The sequence below is a fragment of the Monopterus albus genome, unplaced genomic scaffold (genome assembly GCF_001952655.1).
Source record: "Monopterus albus unplaced genomic scaffold, M_albus_1.0 scaffold34.1, whole genome shotgun sequence".
Classification (NCBI taxonomy): Eukaryota; Metazoa; Chordata; class Actinopteri; order Synbranchiformes; family Synbranchidae; genus Monopterus; species Monopterus albus.
This window is the reverse complement of record NW_018127914.1, coordinates 1,540,961-1,559,172: the sequence shown is the minus strand read 5'-3', so window position 1 is coordinate 1,559,172 and position 18,212 is coordinate 1,540,961. Positions and strand designations below refer to the sequence as shown.

Sequence of the window (18,212 nt, the reverse complement as noted above, 5' to 3'; positions counted from 1 at the left end):
AAGATCAGATGGAAAGAGAGGATGTCTTGATTTGATAAACATCATGCCCACAGAGCTGTTAGGGTACTAGTACTGAGATTTTTGTTTGTTTTTAAGTTAATCTAAGAAGTGTTGAAGTGTCATAGTTGTGTTTCTTTCCTCCCAGTTACTTTCACAGATTTGGAAACCTTCAGTTTTTTTGAGAACTCTCATATCTTTGCCAGGTTTGAGCAAGAGCACCAACAATAAAATAGAAGAAAAAAGAAATGGATTATGTGAAGCAGTCAGTAGTGTGGCCTAATTATGCTTTTCAGTTGCCAAGAAAGGTTTCTCAGAAATAGACTCAAATATAAGATGATAATGGAAGTGTCTGCTCCAAATGGAACTGCTGAAAAAAACCCTGTGATTTAAAAACAATTCACATTTTGCATTTTTGGATAAGAGAAGGTTCTGTAGATGGGGTAGGAATAATGTCCTTGCTGAACTGTCCTGAGGAAGAAATTGAAACCCTGTTCGGTGTCAGTAACCTGTCAGCCTTATAATTATGGCTACGAAAACTTTAAAAGTCTTTGGATAAAGGCTGTCAAGTGTTTTGTGGCTCTAGTGTTGTAAAAGGTACTACGCTGCTTTGTCATTAGAGCAGATGTTCAGTGTTGTCAGTTAGACATGAAGCATGTCCTTTTGTTTAAAAGTGCAGAAGTACCCGTTAGTATCCCGCCTCAATCAATAACCAACCAACACTGTCTATAAAGAGCGTAATCACTGTCCTTGTAAGATTATATTAGGAATGTGGATTATGGTCAAAGTGTAAGATGCTCCTTTGATCAGAACTTTGCTCAGTTCTGTCATCATGTGTTTCTTGAAAAATATGTGGGTGTTATGAAGACATTTTCATCATGCACACACGTATGAAAGTATCCCAGGGTTGCCACATAGTATGTGGAAATGACAGCACTGTTTAGATGAATATATTATATATTGTTTTTGTCAGTATATACCCATGTACATCTCTGCTGGTGTTGGAAAGGTACCTGGGTTCTCTCCAGGTACTCCAGCTTCCTTGTATAATTCAAAGACATGCAGGTTAGGCTATAAAGTGTCCATGTATGAATTTGAATGTGAATGTTGTCTGTCTCCATGCACCAACCCTACTAGCAACCTGTCCTCGCCTCTCACCCTGTGTCAGATGGGACTGGCCCCAGCCATGTGTGGCCCTTTACAGAATGAGCAGTATAATGGATTGATAAATGTATTTAGACCAGGTTGTACCTTACATGACACGTCCCTGTCATTTTACTATAAACCAGAGTATGAACAGTAGTCAGGAGGGATGTAATGATACCAGAAACCCATGGTACAATGTTGCCACAATAAAAAGCAAAGGCGGTTCTAGGCAGGTTTCTTGAAACAGGAAAACTGAAATACAGCTTTAAAAGTCGACAATGGAGCATCATTCTATGACCTGAACGCGGTTACGCTAATGAAATAATTATACAGTATGTACTATCCTGCTAGATACTGTCACAGCCCCTTGATGGTATCAAGAAATATTTCTATCACAGTATTGCAAAATTATAAATATCATTACATCCCTAGTACTCAGTAGTTTGTAGTGCTCCTCGTGGCATTTGTTTGTTTGTACTCCTTAAACCACTTTATAAAGAGCACCTATACAAAGGAATGAATTTTAATACAACAGAACTATCACGTTCTACATGTGGAACATTATAGTCTTAAGCTTTTGTTGACACTGAAGTTTTGGTGGTATTGTACCTGACTGCCTTAAAATGAAAGGTGTTTCTAGTGTTCTGCCCCCCTCGTCTTTGTAAATGGTGTGGGCAAATCATTTGAAACATGAATCAGTATATTTTAGATCATTTATTTACCACTGAACAGGCCATTATTATCTTTGCAATGGCTGAGCAATTGTGTTAAATTGTTTAATTTTACAATTGCACCTAATAAAATGATATTGAGTGCTGCCCCAGGGTTAAATTGTAGTGAGACCAACTTCCAGATCCATGTTGCTTAGCATCAACACTACAAAAGCAAGGGGCTGGATTTCTGCACTATTCAGATTAACCAAAGAAGGAATAGGTCATACTGTTTGTCTTTATATTGAATCTCTTAAAGTCCATGAGTGTACTCCTGTCTGCAACAAAGACCCACAGACTTCACAAACAAGCAGTATGAGCATTCATACAGAACGTTTTATGTTTGCCCTATAATAAATCACTGCATCTTGGGACATATGCAAACACCAGATTGACCTTAGGCGTTTCATAAGCCTTGAGCAGTTCATTTATGCTTACACTTGCCCTTTATGTCACTAGTCATCAAAATGCAAAGTTGCATGGAAACAGTAATGTGAGCAGAACATTATTACATGCATATATGATTATGCCAATACACAGTAACTGCAGTAATTTGATTACTGTGGGGATCTAAGCCTGTGTGTGTCAGGATTGCCAATTTTGGTACTGAAGTGTTTCACTGATCCATTCTGGCAGAGAGAGGAGCTGCACTGCTACTAAGCTGGCAACCCTGAAAATGTCAACTGAGGAATCCATGTGTGTTTGCGCATGTGTGTGTGCACTTATGGATATGTGGGATTCAGAGGGCCATCTCCATCTGTGAGATGAACTGTGTGACTACACACCACACACAATAGCTGAATTCAACATGAGCAGTAGTGTAGAGTTTTGCCATTTGTGTTCAAGCTGACCAGTCATACCTACTGTAAGTGATTGAAAGGGCAAGGTCAGAAAATATTTTTTTCAGACGTTAGACTACTTCTGTTAGATAATTTCTCTCTACAGATGGATGTCAACTCAGAAATATTTTTTGGACTGGGTTAGGCAGTGCTTTAAGCCTTTTCATATCATTTATACAAATACTGTTTTTGTCGTTGCTAATAACTTAACGAGCTGGTTGGACATTGTTTGAAACACATTTCTAACTGCATCTTTTTATGGCCTCTAACCAGTAAAAATGCCTCGTGACAATGACGTCATCACATGGAGAAAGATTATGAATCATGAAACTGGAATGGGTGCACCACATCTGCTCCAGGCTGCCCTGGCAGGGTTAAACAAATCATGTGTGAACACAAGGCCGGGAAAGGTACATTCAGCTGATTTTCCTTGGATGAATTAGAGATTCAAGTAGGCAAAAAGAAAAAAAAAAAACTCAGGCTATGAAGCAGATGAACTGTCGCTCAGAGCAATGCCATGTTGTGGAGCTCTGATCCCTTGTCACTTCAAGTGATTTTGATTCCTCATAATGAGACTTAACCTCCTGAATCCTCAGCTTGGTTTATATCAAAGGTTTGGGTTTTTTCCATTTCTTTTGGTTCTGCTTGTCAGGAAGTGCTCACTGAATATTCATATTAAGTGATTTCTGATGCATTTTTGCTGTTGAGAATTGAGCGGGTGTATCTGAATGGTTTTGTTTGACGTACTGTAATTATTAAATATATGTTGAGTTTAATGTTACACTTTCTAGATATTAAACTGTCAGCCCTCTTTGTGAATGGGATATTTGTGGAACTCATAGCTGAAAGAGGGAAAACAAAAACACACTATTTTGATATATTCATTTTGAAAAACTTTTGTGTGGTAGAATAGCCTGACTGGTTTCCATCTTTAGAGCAAAAGGGTTGTTACTTAAGTGACTGGTTTTCAACTACTAATTGAGGCTCCTTTCTCTTACTCAGCACTTTGTCTCACAACAGCATAATGAGGGAGGAAATCTGTATGAGTGTGTTTAAGTGTGTTGCTTGGTTTGGCTATGCAGTGTATCAGACAGACCCATATTACTGTATCTGTCAATATATTAATGAGGGATTGAACAGAAGAGAATGTGTCAGCCTGGCAACACTTCTGCATGAGTGTATATGATTACTTAGATGACTGAATGAGGATGTGTTTATGTTCTTTACTACGTTAATAACCATTCACTGGAGAGCTTCCTGATGCGTCATATGATCAGCTTCCCACAGAGACTGATGAACAGTCAACATTAGCTAACATGGGAATCCCTCATTATTTTCTCTGTTCAGATAGAGACCTAAAAAGAGGTGGAAGTAATGAGAATTGTTATATCAATCCCAAACATCTTATGGAGGTGTTTGAGGTGCTGGCGTTAACAAAGTGTATGACTTTGACACAGAAGTTGGATTCTTTTAACAAAACCATTGCAACAGGAGATCAACATAGGTAATATAGGTAATAATTTGCTGAATGGATTGCTGTGCGCTCAAAGATTTGTTCATCAGTTTGTTGCAAAATATTGTAAAGTAATCTTGTTTTCAGCTTGTTTAAGCAACTTCAGCCAACATGTCAGGGAACAAACAGCATAGTTTAGTGATAATCAAGTAAGGTCTGTAATGTAAAATCAGGAAATTAGAGAGATATGTTTGCCCAGCTGGTTTGTTTGCTTCTGTTGTTCCACCTCTCTGCATTCAGTGTCTTTAGAAATGGAATTTGAATCCTAAGAGTGAATCCTGTAATTGCCTTTTTAGTGAGCTCATTCTGCAGTGCCTGTATGTATTTCTACCAGCAGTTGTTACACAGAAAATGATGGAGGGATGGGGAAACAGAGGGAAGTGTGAGAAAAAGTACGAGGGTCTCTGTAACCGTGTTTGCAGTTTCTGCAAGGACCTGAGGGAAAGGAGCTAAATTACAAACATCACATCATTTCTTCTACTCTTAAAAATCACTTTTTCTCACACATGAACGAGTGGAGAAAAACAAAGTCACATTAAGGCACAGGATAAGGAAAAAACAGAAACTGGTAGAAAAAAGGAGATGTGAGACTAAAGCTGTGAGGATACCAGGTGAAACACAACAATACCTGGAAAAGAAGAGAGGCAGTGAGAGTGTGCAGGCAAGGGGGCAGTTGGGGGGAGTTCAGTCCATGTTTCTACAGTAACATACAACATATCTGTGAGAAAGAGGAGTGGAAGACAAGGCTGCACATATCGACCTGATTAGTCTCATCATTGGAGATGATGACAGCAGCAAACACAAAACAGCAGCAACCTCTGAAGACATATCTGTTTCTCTCTGTCCCATTAATCCTCTATGCTATGTAATACATGCCAGTCAGTCAAGCTTTCAGGTATGTACATATACTGTAAGCTTCCTTATGTTTTTGTACCTCTATAAGCATGGAAGATGGCGATGAGCTGATCGATGAAATCAATAGTAGGCATTCTAATACTGTAGAAACTGCAGTAACACTATAGCTTCCTATTGCCCTCTTTTTCTCTTGTTCTTCTTGTCCACCTTTCAAATACAGTTTAAATTCTCCTAATGACAAACACGGGTCTTTGCTACACTCTCTCAGTCCCACTCTACAGTGCTCAGAAGCCTGTAAATACTAAAAAAAACCCCCACAATTTTCTTAGATTGCTCACAGTGACCCACTTTCTTAGAAACTAGCTTTTAAGAATTTATTAGCAAAAGTGTGTGTGCTTCTTCTCATGGTTTCCTGTCCTCACTGTGTTGTGCTATTCTTCCTCTTCTCTATGCCACTGTGGCGTTTTTAGTGCCAGAGGACCTCTACACTGCCATTCACCCAGCCACCATTAAAGCCAGCATGCTGCAGTTACAAACATGCCCAGCCAATATTATGGCTTATTATTGTAATTTTACATAATTTGGATGTTTCAACCTATAGTTTGCTGTGCACAGAGCTTATTTATCTAAAAAAATTGAAATGGAATTGAATTTATACATGTCAAATGCCATGTAGTCCACACTCCTAACAATTTAAGTTGTCATTCCAGACAGTATTTGTGTAACATCATAATCGGACAAAATAACAGTGACAGGCTCTATGTCATTCACAACATACAGAACCTGGATAGGTTGAGTCACAATTTATTGTATACACATCTAAAGAGAATCAAAATGGCTGCTAGTGTCGCTTCACTACATCGGTTTTTGACCATCTTCATTCTAAGAATTGATGTATGTAAGTGATGTGCACAGATGCTTTGATAAGGATTTTTTTTATAGGATGGAAAAAATTAATCTGAACTATTGATGTTGACAGCAGTGAAATTATCCAAAACACATGCAGTCATTTTTTTTTTCTTTTTACTTTTGTACATGTAGACACACAGACATGATGGTTTGTGTTGAAAGAGACAGTATAGAAGGAAAGAAGGCCAGACAGGGAACACTGTTCAGTGCATTTTATCACAAAAAGTACATGTGAAATGAATGTTTGGATTAACAGCAGAGCAAGAGAAAACTTCACAAACCCACAAAGTGAAATTCTTTCTCAATTCACTCTGAAAGAAAATAATGTTTGGCCTGAAGACGGTGATGTACAGTACTTGCTGTTCAACAGGATCCTGGCATGAACAGGAACTTAATTATTAATGATCATTCTAAGAATAAAAACAACAGCAGTGGAAACAACAATAATTCCTGTAATACAAATGCACTAATTATTATTCATTTGGTCCAAAGAGCCTATGTGAAGAATCAGCACTAATGCTAATTAGAGTGGTGGTGTTCATACAAGTAACATTTGTTGTGATCATTGTACAAGCAGCACTGTTTATCTTGGCTGATTGGTTGTTGTACTGGCAAAGTAATATTTAGTATATTAAGTAGAAGACATTGTAGCAGTAGTAACAGTGTTACCCTACTGAGAAGAATGTACAGGAGGCCTTTGATCAAAAAATGTGGACCATCTATGCCATATGAAAACATCATTAATTATAGGGCCAAGAACAGTTGGAAGGTGCACTAAAGGAACAGGTTATCTGAAGACGTGGTTTGACTTGGGAAGTCTAATCAGATTTAAAATGAAAAAAGATTGAAGTAACACTGAGCTGAGATGGTGGTGTGAATTTATAGCACTTAAATGAAATTTCCTAGGAGGGCATAAAGCCCTTCACAATTTTAAAAGGTCTCAGGAGTAAATACATTTCTACAACTCACCAACAATATGGAATACTGATGTTTTCCATTTTCATTTAGATATTTATAGAGAAACCCTGCATTTCCAGTTTTGAGTCGTTAAAGAAGACTGGTCTTCTCAACACTTTAGGCTGAACTGTGGGAGGAAACTGGAGCATCTGATTAGCCGCACATTTCCCAACAAATCTTTAATGGGTTACAGCACTAGAGTCTGATGCAATACTGTAGCTGTTTGGATTTTTTTTTATTCCTGTTCTGGTTGTGGTTTTTTGCTCTAGAGGGACGGCACTAAAAGTGTTCTTTGGGCACTTTTATCAAATTCAGACACAAGTTGGGATCATTAAAATGTCTTCTTTAATATCCCACATTTGAAGTCACTGGACGCTGTGTTGTATAATGAAATTAACAATAAAAAGTGGTAAATCCTTATAATGGATTTGCTGGTGAGGTAGGTGAGTAATAATCATAATCACAGTGTCGTATCCTTCCACCAGGCAAACTGACACAAGTACTGTATGAAGAGTGATTACAGGTTAGCTTATTATTTAAATTAATAGTCATGCAGTCACAGCATGTGTTGTGAGAATTTGAACCACAGATTAAACATGGCACAGTTGATCAGTCAAAATTAACAAAGTCATCTAGAGAGTCAGTGTCACGTCTCTGTTTTGTAGCAGTGACGGTCTTTAATTAGCGTAGGCCAAGACAGTGGTGTATTATGTGGAGAGGCTCAGCCACTAGCAGGGGCTGCACTGAATATTTTTAGCAGAGTTGGATATCTCTATCTGTATCTTTCTCTCAGTCTCACTCCTCTTGTAACTTCCCCTCCTCTTCCTCTTTGATTCCCTGTACACAACACTCTCCTGTGTTCTCATCTCTTCTTGATAAGTCCCATTTGTTTACTGTTTTCTCAAATCTTGTCTTTGTCTTTTCCTTTTATGTACGTCCCTCCTCTCTTACCCTTTGTCTCTCCGTTGCTCCTGCTTCGTTTCTCTCTCCTTATCACTATGCCATCATCCCCTCCGGCCTCTGACTGACAGCACTATAAATTGATTTTCAGCCCGGTGTGTTCCCTCTGTCTCTCTCTAGGCATTTCCCTTATTTAGCTTCAGCCACTCCAGGGTATAGTCTAGACCTCAGGCTGACTGTCAGTCGGTGGCAGCATGGAACAGTCTAATTCTTGGCTGACAAGCATTCCTGACAGCAGGAACCAATGGGACATTTCAAACATGCTTACTCTCCTTTGCTCTGTCTGTGCCTCTCTCTATTGCATTTTCTCTTTTTCCTCTCTCATCCTCTCCATGTCTGCACCTGCCACTCCACTCTTCAACCAGTCGCCCTTTTTTGCTTTGTGTCACTCTGTCACACCTCTTTCATCTTTCTATCTTTCTTTCTTGGTTCCAAAACCCCTCAAAACATATGCATTTATATACATAAAGAGAAAGGGGAAGTATTAAAATGTTTATTTCACAGTCAGACTTGTGTAAAATCCTTATACTTCAGAATCAGCAAGCTTCTTTTAGCCTGTATGAATTCAAACAATCTCATTGGATGGCAATGGCAGATTTTTATTCATCCATATATTCATTTTAGTTGAGTTTTAATAATTTATCTTCACTGATGTTTTACGCACAGTCTTTAAACGTTTGGGGAGGGCTGGAGTCTGTCAGCATGTATTATCATTATCGTTAAGGGCATATAGTGCTGCATCAAATTAATACAAGGGTTCATGGCATGAATGTGTGTTACAGGTACCTTTGAGAAGATAAAACGCAAATGTCAATTGTGAAGCTTCATCAAATGCAGAGAGAATACACAAAGGCTTAATCCTTTGTTGCATTTCTGGCATTTAATTAAAACTGAACACATTCTTCTCTATTCTAATGCTTATGAAATAAAACCTGCATGGTACAAGCTTGCAGGTACCCAACTGCTTGTATGTATTTGGCCAACTGTTTGCTGGAAGAACCTATGTTTTATTACTACAGCCCTTTGTGACACTTCCCCAACACAGTGGTTTTATTGAACCTGGAGAGAAATTGAAAACAAAAAAAAAACCATTGCAGCTTAAATGCAGGTTGTAATGTATCCCAAACAGGTCACGAGCTTACATCATAAGACCAACACAAACAGATGCTTCTGTTGACACGCATTGGAAATTTAGTGCACCTCATTTGGGTTTGGACTTTGAAGGGATGACCATGCAAACTCCTCACAGACAGCTCCAGGGAACATTGTGTATAGCAGCAAGCTTTTCATGATGTGATAATTAAAGTCATTAAACCACACCAGCCTACATTTTTAGAAAATCTGTGTATATAACAAGTTGTGCTGGATTGTCTTCAAATTGGTTTGACAATTGTCAGTTTAAGCTACTGTACTTGTTAGGACTTTTTTTCCTGTAGTATATTATCTTAGACATTCAAGCTGAGATATTGCTTTGAGGAAAGAGATCAAGCTTATATTGCAGTCCAGGGTTCATTAAATCCACTCAATTCAAGAAGCAGATTTTCTTCTTTGTCTTTAAGCTTCTTTTATCCAGGGAAGGTTTTGCTGAGCACGCATGCACTTTTCCAACTAAACCCTTTCCCTCATTAGGACCAGTGTATATATTCACACCTGGGAGCTACCCAGTCCAACCACAAATCTTTTACTATTTGCCAATTAGCATCTCTATTTAAGTCTTTTTGGGGGGGATGGGGGGTCTTTTTAAATAATTCCCTTCCCAAAGTTTTGTTTATTTTGTAGAATTAAACACACATGCCCTGTAGAGTTGATTGGTTGTTGCTACTGTATATTCTGTATGAAATGTGGCAGCTTTGGTCACATCCTCTCAATCCACTCCACCCCATTTACACAGTATTCCCAAATGTTTGTAAAAATATTTATTTTATTCTCACTGCTCCTTCTCATATCACTTGTGATTGTGTACATGACAGGCACATGTGCTGGTTCAAAATTAGAGTATCTGCTACCTGCTCTTCTGTTGGTGAGAACCACTCATTCCAAGTTAATGTACAAATCTTAGCAGATTTAAGATTAATTACCGTTATTTGGCCAAGTATGTTAGACACAAGGAATTTGTTTCAGGTACAGAACCGAGGCAGCCAACTGCAGCGCCAACTCAACCGATGGCTCTAACCATCGGGGGCAACTTGGGAGTTCAGTGTCTTGCCCAAGGACACTTCGACACGTGGACTGCAGGCACCAAGATTCGAACTCTTGACCCTCCAGTTGGGAGACAACTGCTCTACCCACTGAACCACAGTCGCCCCAGTTAAAAACATATTGTGGTGTGTTGGGGGTAGGGGGCGCCAGCGGAGCTCCCGCCTGCCTTATGGGCAGAGACTGTGTTTCAAAGTTCCGATGTGTTCATGTTCCGTTATGTGGGTGGAACCAAGCCAGGTGGGCACGGGCTGGTGGGGCTAATGTGCTTCAGCCATCATGTAACTTGTTGGGTGTGTGTTGCGTTCAGTAATAAAAGTGGCTAGTGGGGGTTGTGAGGTGTATGGGACATGGACACTCATGTAAAAAGACAGTTCTGACTCTCCAGCTTTCATTAGAATATAGTCACTGACAATGTGTAAATATAGTGAGCAAATAATCCTATTTTATCATTTCAGTGGAAACTATATGTGTGTTTTTATATGAAGTGTGGTGAGGTTCATGGACTGGGTTAACTTCTCATGTCAGAGTTGTGTTCATTTAGGTGTGTGCACCTGTGTGTGTGAAATAATGCATGGATTTGTGTCTCTTCCCCTTTGAATCTGCCTGTATTTGTATATGTGCCTTTTAATTTCGGTGTGTGTTTGTGCCTATGTGCATGTGCACCTGTATGTGTGTTCAAATATGCCTGCCTTTATGTGACCCTGTGTGTGTGTGTGTGTGTGTGTGTGGTGAATGGAGAAGGGCTGTCAGTTTCGGTCTGGTAGTCAGCATAATTAGAAGTCTCTCTTTTACCCCCGTCTCCTCCTCACTGTTTCTCTCCTTTCCTCCTTTTACTCCACTCCACCCCCCACCACCACTACCCTGTACTTCATCTCTCTCTCTCTCTCTCTTCCTCTCTCCTGCACACTCCTGTCTCTATCCCTCTGAATGATGACTTTTAAATCATCCTTTCATTCTTCACACAGTGATGAATGAGGGGAAATCTGTCCTTTTCTCTCTGTTTATTCTGCCTTCCATCTTCTCCTTCTGTCAGTGCTATTTTTATTCACCCCACCCTGTATCCGATTTATTCAGTTTAATGAAGTTACTTCATTTAGACTAAGACACCTTCAGGTCTGTTAAGTTCAGATCAAAATCTAATGAACTCAGTCAAACTTTGTGTGGATTGTAGACTACAGTTTGTGGGGTTCATTTCTAATAGGCTTTAAGCCGTCCCTTACCAGTTCATTGAACGCAAAGACCCATAAAGAAATGTAAAAGAGAGACTACACATTTTGGAAATGGTTAGTAGTGGCTGTAATATGGTGAATAAATGTTTTTGAGTGTCACAACCCCATGGAATCTATTATCAGAATTCAATCCATTTGGAAGGTCGAGTTGAGCAGTAGGACATTTTTATTTGATCTCATTCATGTGTGCATGGAGCCAACCAACAAGTTAGCAGACTCGACCTTCAAAATCATGGAACACACAGGTAGTTTTAATTCCTTGAATCTAGAAGCCCGTACAAATTTCTTAAAGTATGCACCACTGAGCGACTTTCTGAGGAATGAATAGGCGTCATCTAGTAAACCAATGTTCAGTTCTCCTTTATACATCCATGGTACCATTGAGTGCTTTAAAGTTGCCTTATTGGGAAAATATATCTACAAACATTTTTGATTTTGTTATTTTACCCACCTGTTATGTTCATTTCTCAGGAACGACAGTGATGTTCTGGTTAGTAATTTTACCATTACTAACCATTTTAGTTCAGTGGTGTTATTTACCTCTCACAGAGTATGGTTCAATGAGAATAATGCACTCATTTAAAAAAAAAAAAAACAAAACTGCATAGATCCTAATAGAGTATGTTACAGTCTTACATTTACAGTATAGTTAACAATTTCCTCAAAAACTTACTCGTGGACATTACTCCTACCATAACTAAATATAAATGCATAACTAAAACTCACACATGGGAGTTAAGTAAAGACCTCATCACTTTAAATAAAGTCCCAGATTCACTTTATATCATGCTTAATTATTTTATGCCTCTCTGCTGTAGTATGTGAAATAAGGCTTTTGATTACGTTTGTGTCTTTTCTGTGACAAAGCAGTTCAATTTTCTCGAGTAATAAAGCTTGTGCTTGAGGCACTGCTGTGTGTCAACAGACTGGGTTACAAAACTTTGATGGCAGTCACACATGCATTAATCAGTCTGTCAATAATCTGACATCCACTGAGCACCCGTTCCAAATACTTGCTAACTATATTCACACGGGTGTTAATTTAGTTGCTTCTCTTTTGAACCAGAGCAAAATTAGTTTCTTTAATATACCATTTGAAGTGAGATGGTAGAAGAAAAGTAACTGCATGGTAAGTTCTAGTACATAATATATGTTGGTTTGTGCGTGTGTGCGGATATGTGTGTACTTTTTTTATCTTTCATATTGCAATGCCTGTCCCTCCCGGTTCCTCAACATCTCAGATCTGATTGGTTGTGAAGGTACAGAGATGCCGAGCCTTAATTGCAGCTCAGACTGCCATTGGTCATTATATCCATCACTGTGATGGTCTTGGAATTGTCTGGGTAAATGAGGGCTGGGCAAACGCATGCAGACACACACACAGTTTTTTGGTTGGGATTCTGTCTTGGATAATTGGTTCGAAAAGCATCCAGTGGGATTGCCCTGTGGCCCCTTCTGCCATTGTAAATAACAAGCCTCATAAACATGAAAGGCAGGGGGATGATCATCCTGGTATGCACTCAGAGGAGCTTAATTAAGGCCTAGGAGTATAAGGACTTTAAACATATTGTAAGAGAAATTTTCAAGCTTCACAAGCTTTAATAGAGTGGTTTTTATTCCTTGCTTAAAATTGCTTAAATGCTTGAAATTTCCAGTGATACAAAACTAAGGAACTGAATTGATTATGTATGACTGAAAAACAAGCATAAATGAACAGCTGCACTAGCTGAGATAAAAAAAAATCAACAGGGATAGATGTATAACACTTTACAACACCATCATTCAACCAGAAAACAATCAAGCCCAATTATATAACAGTAAGTTTCTTCTCTGCTGTAGTGTCCTTGAGCAGGGTGACGCTAAATCCCTGCCAGCTCAATGGGTTTCTGCTCTGTAAGCTGACTCTGCAGTCTGACTCCCCTGTGGAGGGAAAAAAGTGAAAAGTTTCTTCATCATGGATCGATAGAGCATCACAAAAAAAAAATTTCTCTGGACCGACTTCACTCAGGGATACTCCAAGGTTTTCATCCAACACCGGTGGTGTGGTTGATATAAAAGGATCATTAAGATCAAAAGGAGAAGATAATGACCCTGATGTGAACCGTAAAGTCCAAGGAGATCAATTACATTTACATTTTACAATTTAGGCATTTAGTAGACACCGTAACCCGGAGAGATTTTGAATAACTGCAGCAGCAGAATTGGCTTCACTTCTAATTTATCAGTGCAAGCAGCTGGTGAAAGGAAGTGCAAAGGATGAAAAGCAAACTTGATGCCCTCACCCTTTTATCCACATTAACAATTCCTTCCCATGTCCTGTATCACCATATCATTATAGTGTGGCCGCACTATTCTACTGTAATTAGTGTTTCTGGTTACCTTTCTTTATAATGGTGTACTGCAACCATACTGTATTTCTTGTGACCTGTTTATTCGCCATTTTAAACCAAAGTGCAATATTCAACAATATTTTATGCTTTACTAGCTATGGGCAAAGCTGATTATGAATAGACTTTAGAAAATAAATGGTATAGTAACTTTAAAACACGGCATGAAATGCACGGTGAAATTATCCCATTGTTGCACAGTCATGTGACTACAGACACAGATGTGTCACTTTTATATTTTGTTACTGTCTTTTGAGTTGTGTGACTTGTGTACTTTAAATACAAAACTTCTCTCCATGATTTTTGGTTGCTTTTGTCTCTGTCCTCTAAAACTTCTGTATGTTAAAGTCAAGGAAATGTTTTTTTCCCTTTTGTCTTTCAGGTTTCATCTACACATGTGGCGGTACACTGAAAGGCCGGAATGGCAGTATAGAATCGCCAGGCTTTCCCTATGGCTACCCAAATGGGGCAAACTGTACCTGGGTCATTGTCGGAGAGGAAGGAAGTAGAATCCAGCTCATCTTCTTGTCATTTGCCATAGAAGAAGAATATGACTTCTTGTCCTTGTACGATGGGCATCCCCACCCTGCCAACTTCAGGACGAGGTAGGACCAATGGCTCAAACACCTGTTTTAGCTTACACCAATCAGCCATAACATTATGACCACTGATGGGTGAAGTGAATGACATTGATCTCATTGCACTGGCACCTGTCAGTGTGTGGGGTTGATTAGGTAGTACGCGTACATTCAGTTCTTGAAGTTGATGTATTGGAAGCAGGAAAAACAGGCGGCAAGTGCAAAGATATTAGTGACTTTGCTAAATGAGAAGAATAGGGCTTTCCTCTCAGGGGACAAGGAGGAGCTGAGCAGGGTGCAGCGGGAACTAAAGTGCGTGATCCGGAAGTGCAAGGCTGGCTACAGGAAGAAGCTGGAGCAGAGCATGGAGAATAACAACGTGCATGAGGTGTGGAGAGGCCTGAAACACATCTCAGATCATGGTAAAAGTGGAGATGGTCACCAGGTCATGGGGGACAAGGCCTGGGCAAATGAACTGAATCTGTTTTTAATAGATTTGACTCTACCCAGTCCTCAGCCCCCCCCAACTTACTTCTCCAGGTCAGTTGTCTCCATGCAGCTGCAGCTGCTCACACCTCAGCTAGACCTTGCCCCTCCTCCCACTGTCATGGGGGTTTCTCAACATCCCACAGCTCCTGAGCAGTCACCACCCACCAGCCCCCTCCGCCTCACGGCAGACCGGGTCAGGAGGGACTTAAGGAGGATTAAGGCCAGGAAGGCCACAGGCCCTGGCCACATCAACCCCAGGGTCCTCAGGGAGTGTGCAGACCAGCTCAGTGAGGTGGTCCTGTACATGAATCTTAGCCTGGAGAGACTCCCAGCCCCATGGAAGACATCCTGTGTTGTCCCGGTTCCTAAAATATCTCATCCCAAGGAGCCAAACCATTACAGACCCGTTGCCCTGACCTCCCACCTGATGAAGACCATGAAGAGGATTGTCCTCGGCCACCTCCGTGCCCAGGTGAGCTCGGCTCTCGACCCGCTGCAGTTTGCATACCGTCCTGGCATCGGGGTAGACAATGCTATTATCTACATGCTGCATTGAGCCCTGTCTCAACTGGAGTCCCCCAAAAGCATGGTGAGGGTCATGTTCTTTGACTTCTCCAGTGATTTCAACACAATCCAGCCGTCACTGCTGAGGGGGAAGTTGGAGGGGGCAGGTGTGGACCAACACCTGTCTGCATGGACCATTAACTACCTCACAAACAGACCTCAGTTTGACAGGCTGCGTGACTGTGTGTCGGACACGGTGGGGTGCAACACAGAAGTGGTGTGAGGAAAATCGACTGGTCCTGAACACCAGTAAGACTAAAGAGATGGTGATTGATCCCTGGCAGAAATCACCAGCACTTACTCTGGTGAGCTTTCAGGGCTCAGATACTGAGACTGTGGACACCTTTAAATACCTGTGTGTCCACCTCAACAATAAACTGGATTGGACCAATAACACAGATGCCCTGTACAGGAAGGGCCAGAGTCCGCCTCCAATTGTTGAGGAGACTGAGGTCCTTTGGTGTGCGGGGGGCACTCCTTCAGACATTTTATGATACTATAGTGGCATCTGCTATTTTTTACGCTGTTGTGGGCTGGGCGGGAGGGAGCACGGTCAGGGACAGAAAGAGACTCAACAAGCTGGTCAAGAGAGCTGGGTCTGTCCTGGACTGCCCCCTGGATTCCATCGAAGTGGCGGACAGAAGGATGCTGGTAAAACTAACATCCATCATGCACGACCCCTCCCATCCCCTGCCACCACACCCCTGCACCACACAGTAGAGGCTCTGAACAGTTCCTTTAGCACGAGACTGTTACATCCCCAGTGTAAGAAGGAGCGTTACCGTAGGTCGTTCCTCCCCACAGCAATCAGACCGTACAATACATCACTGCAGTGATAAGCTAGGTGAAAGTATGAGGGACTATGTAATAGTCAATGGAGGTGCAATACTCAAATCCTGGGGTAAAATGCATGGTTAATATGCACATATGTAAATTCTGTTCTTGATTATTCAAATACTTGATTTTGTCTATTTTTGAGTACTTGGAATTTACTTATCAGGATGTGTGTGTGGTGCTTGTTCTCATGGTGTTATGCTGTCTGTTCACCATTGCTGCTGAAACACTGAAATTTCCCCATTGAGGGATCAATAAAGTACCTACCTACCTACCTTTGACAAGGGCCAAACTGTGATGGCTAGAAGACAACTGGGTCAGACCTGCAGGTCTTGTTGGGTGTTTCTGGTCTGCAGTGGTTAGTACTGACCAACAGTGGTCTAAGGAAGGAGAAATACTGTACATTGGTCTCTATGAAAAAAAAAAAAACATTCAGCAGCTATAGTGGTGATAACAAACCTAGAGTGGGGAGACTGGTGAATTGGTCTAAAACATTATCCCTAACTCCTCCTCAGTTTTCACTGTTTTAATATATTTTTATCACTGAACAATGAGCGCATCCTCATTCCCAAGGTTTCAGATACTGACGGTATGTCAAGAGCCTTTAGTGAAGTAGGCTACTGCAGTTATGTAATGAAAACCAGAACCCAGTCTTATATTGATGCCAAAAGCACCCTTTAGCATCACTATGAGATGCAAAATGTACTTGACAAAATGTCAGAAAGATACTTGAGTGTGTTTGTGTGTGTGTGAAATCTGTCTGTCGAGCTGTGTGTGGATACAGTTTATTGCCATGCTTGAGGTAAGTGACAGAGTCTATCCTAAGGGTTCAGGCTCGCCATAAAAAGTCTCTGAGATGTCTACTGACAGACTCTTGAGTCTCTTCTGCAGTATCTGGCCTTCTAGACCCCAATTCAAAAACCTGAGCAGTGCAAAGAAATCTTAGCGCTTTAGTTGTAAAAATGTCGAGCCTCATAGCTCACGCTGGAGCTGACTGGCACCCAGCTTTTATCTACCCACATCACAATGTTTTTCTCTTGTCGGCTGCAGCTACGACATGCATTGTCAAAGATGGGATAAACCCTCTCATTGGTTAATGTGAGAGTAATCACTCATTTATTGGCCTGTTATTAAGCTCATCAGCTAAACAATTTCTTCACAGTTTGTATTATGCCGAACACTTTATTTTCACCACCATTTTGTCACAGTTTCAATTTCAGATTTTTACCTACTCAGGGCTACAACTGATTTGTGTTTTTGCCAATTAATAATGAGTTGGAATGAGCTAACACAATCAAATATTAGGGATCATGAATTCAGTAAAAAAAAAAGCACCGAAAACAAATGAAACCAAGATGGACATACTGGTTCTAACCAGCATGCACAGAAACAAATCTCAGATGTTTCAGTTCTGGGCTTGATTCTCTCAAGCAGTTCTGTTGCGGTGGAACAAATGACCTTGACAATAGGGTGCTGTCCTGCTGTAGCTCACAGTTGCCAAGGCTCAATCGGTGCTACAGTTGTTTCTTTTTAATTACTGAACTATTTTATTGAGCTCCTCTTAGAAGAAACACAACACACAGAAATTCATTGTAGATAAGCCATTAAGCTCTAGTCTTATGATTTTATCAGTCAGTAAAGCCTAATAAGCATCTGTCTGTGACTCTACTCACATTCAACACATTCTTTTAACCCTGCAATTAAATTGTTATTTAATTAACTGTGAAATATGAGAGTGCTGTCTGTTGAAATATTGTTTAATTATTACAACATCAATGACGTTTTGACACATGTTGCACAAGTTTGTTCACAAAAACATCCTTGTCACCTTTTATGATCAAAGAAGTGTTTTAGTTTTAGGTGAAGGAATATTTTTTCTTGTTCAATGATAGCCCTGTGAAAGACTGGCGACCTGTCCAGGGTGTACCCCGCCTCTTGTCCAATGCGACCTGTCCTATAGATAATGGATGGATGGATGGATGGATGTACACTGATACCACAGCAGACCTTGCAATTTTAAATCTTTGTTGCTGACTAAATACAACA

General features: G+C 40.4%; 1 protein-coding gene across 1 annotated transcript in view; it reads left to right on the top strand.

Moving 5' to 3' along the window:
- Positions 1-18,212, top strand: part of LOC109958800 (CUB and sushi domain-containing protein 3-like) — a 314,581-nt gene that overhangs the window by 56,159 nt on the left and 240,210 nt on the right. Inside the window, exon 2 of the mRNA XM_020597718.1 lies at positions 14,084-14,306. Coding sequence (XP_020453374.1) covers positions 14,084-14,306 — 223 coding nt within the window. The remainder of the gene's footprint in view (positions 1-14,083; positions 14,307-18,212) is intronic.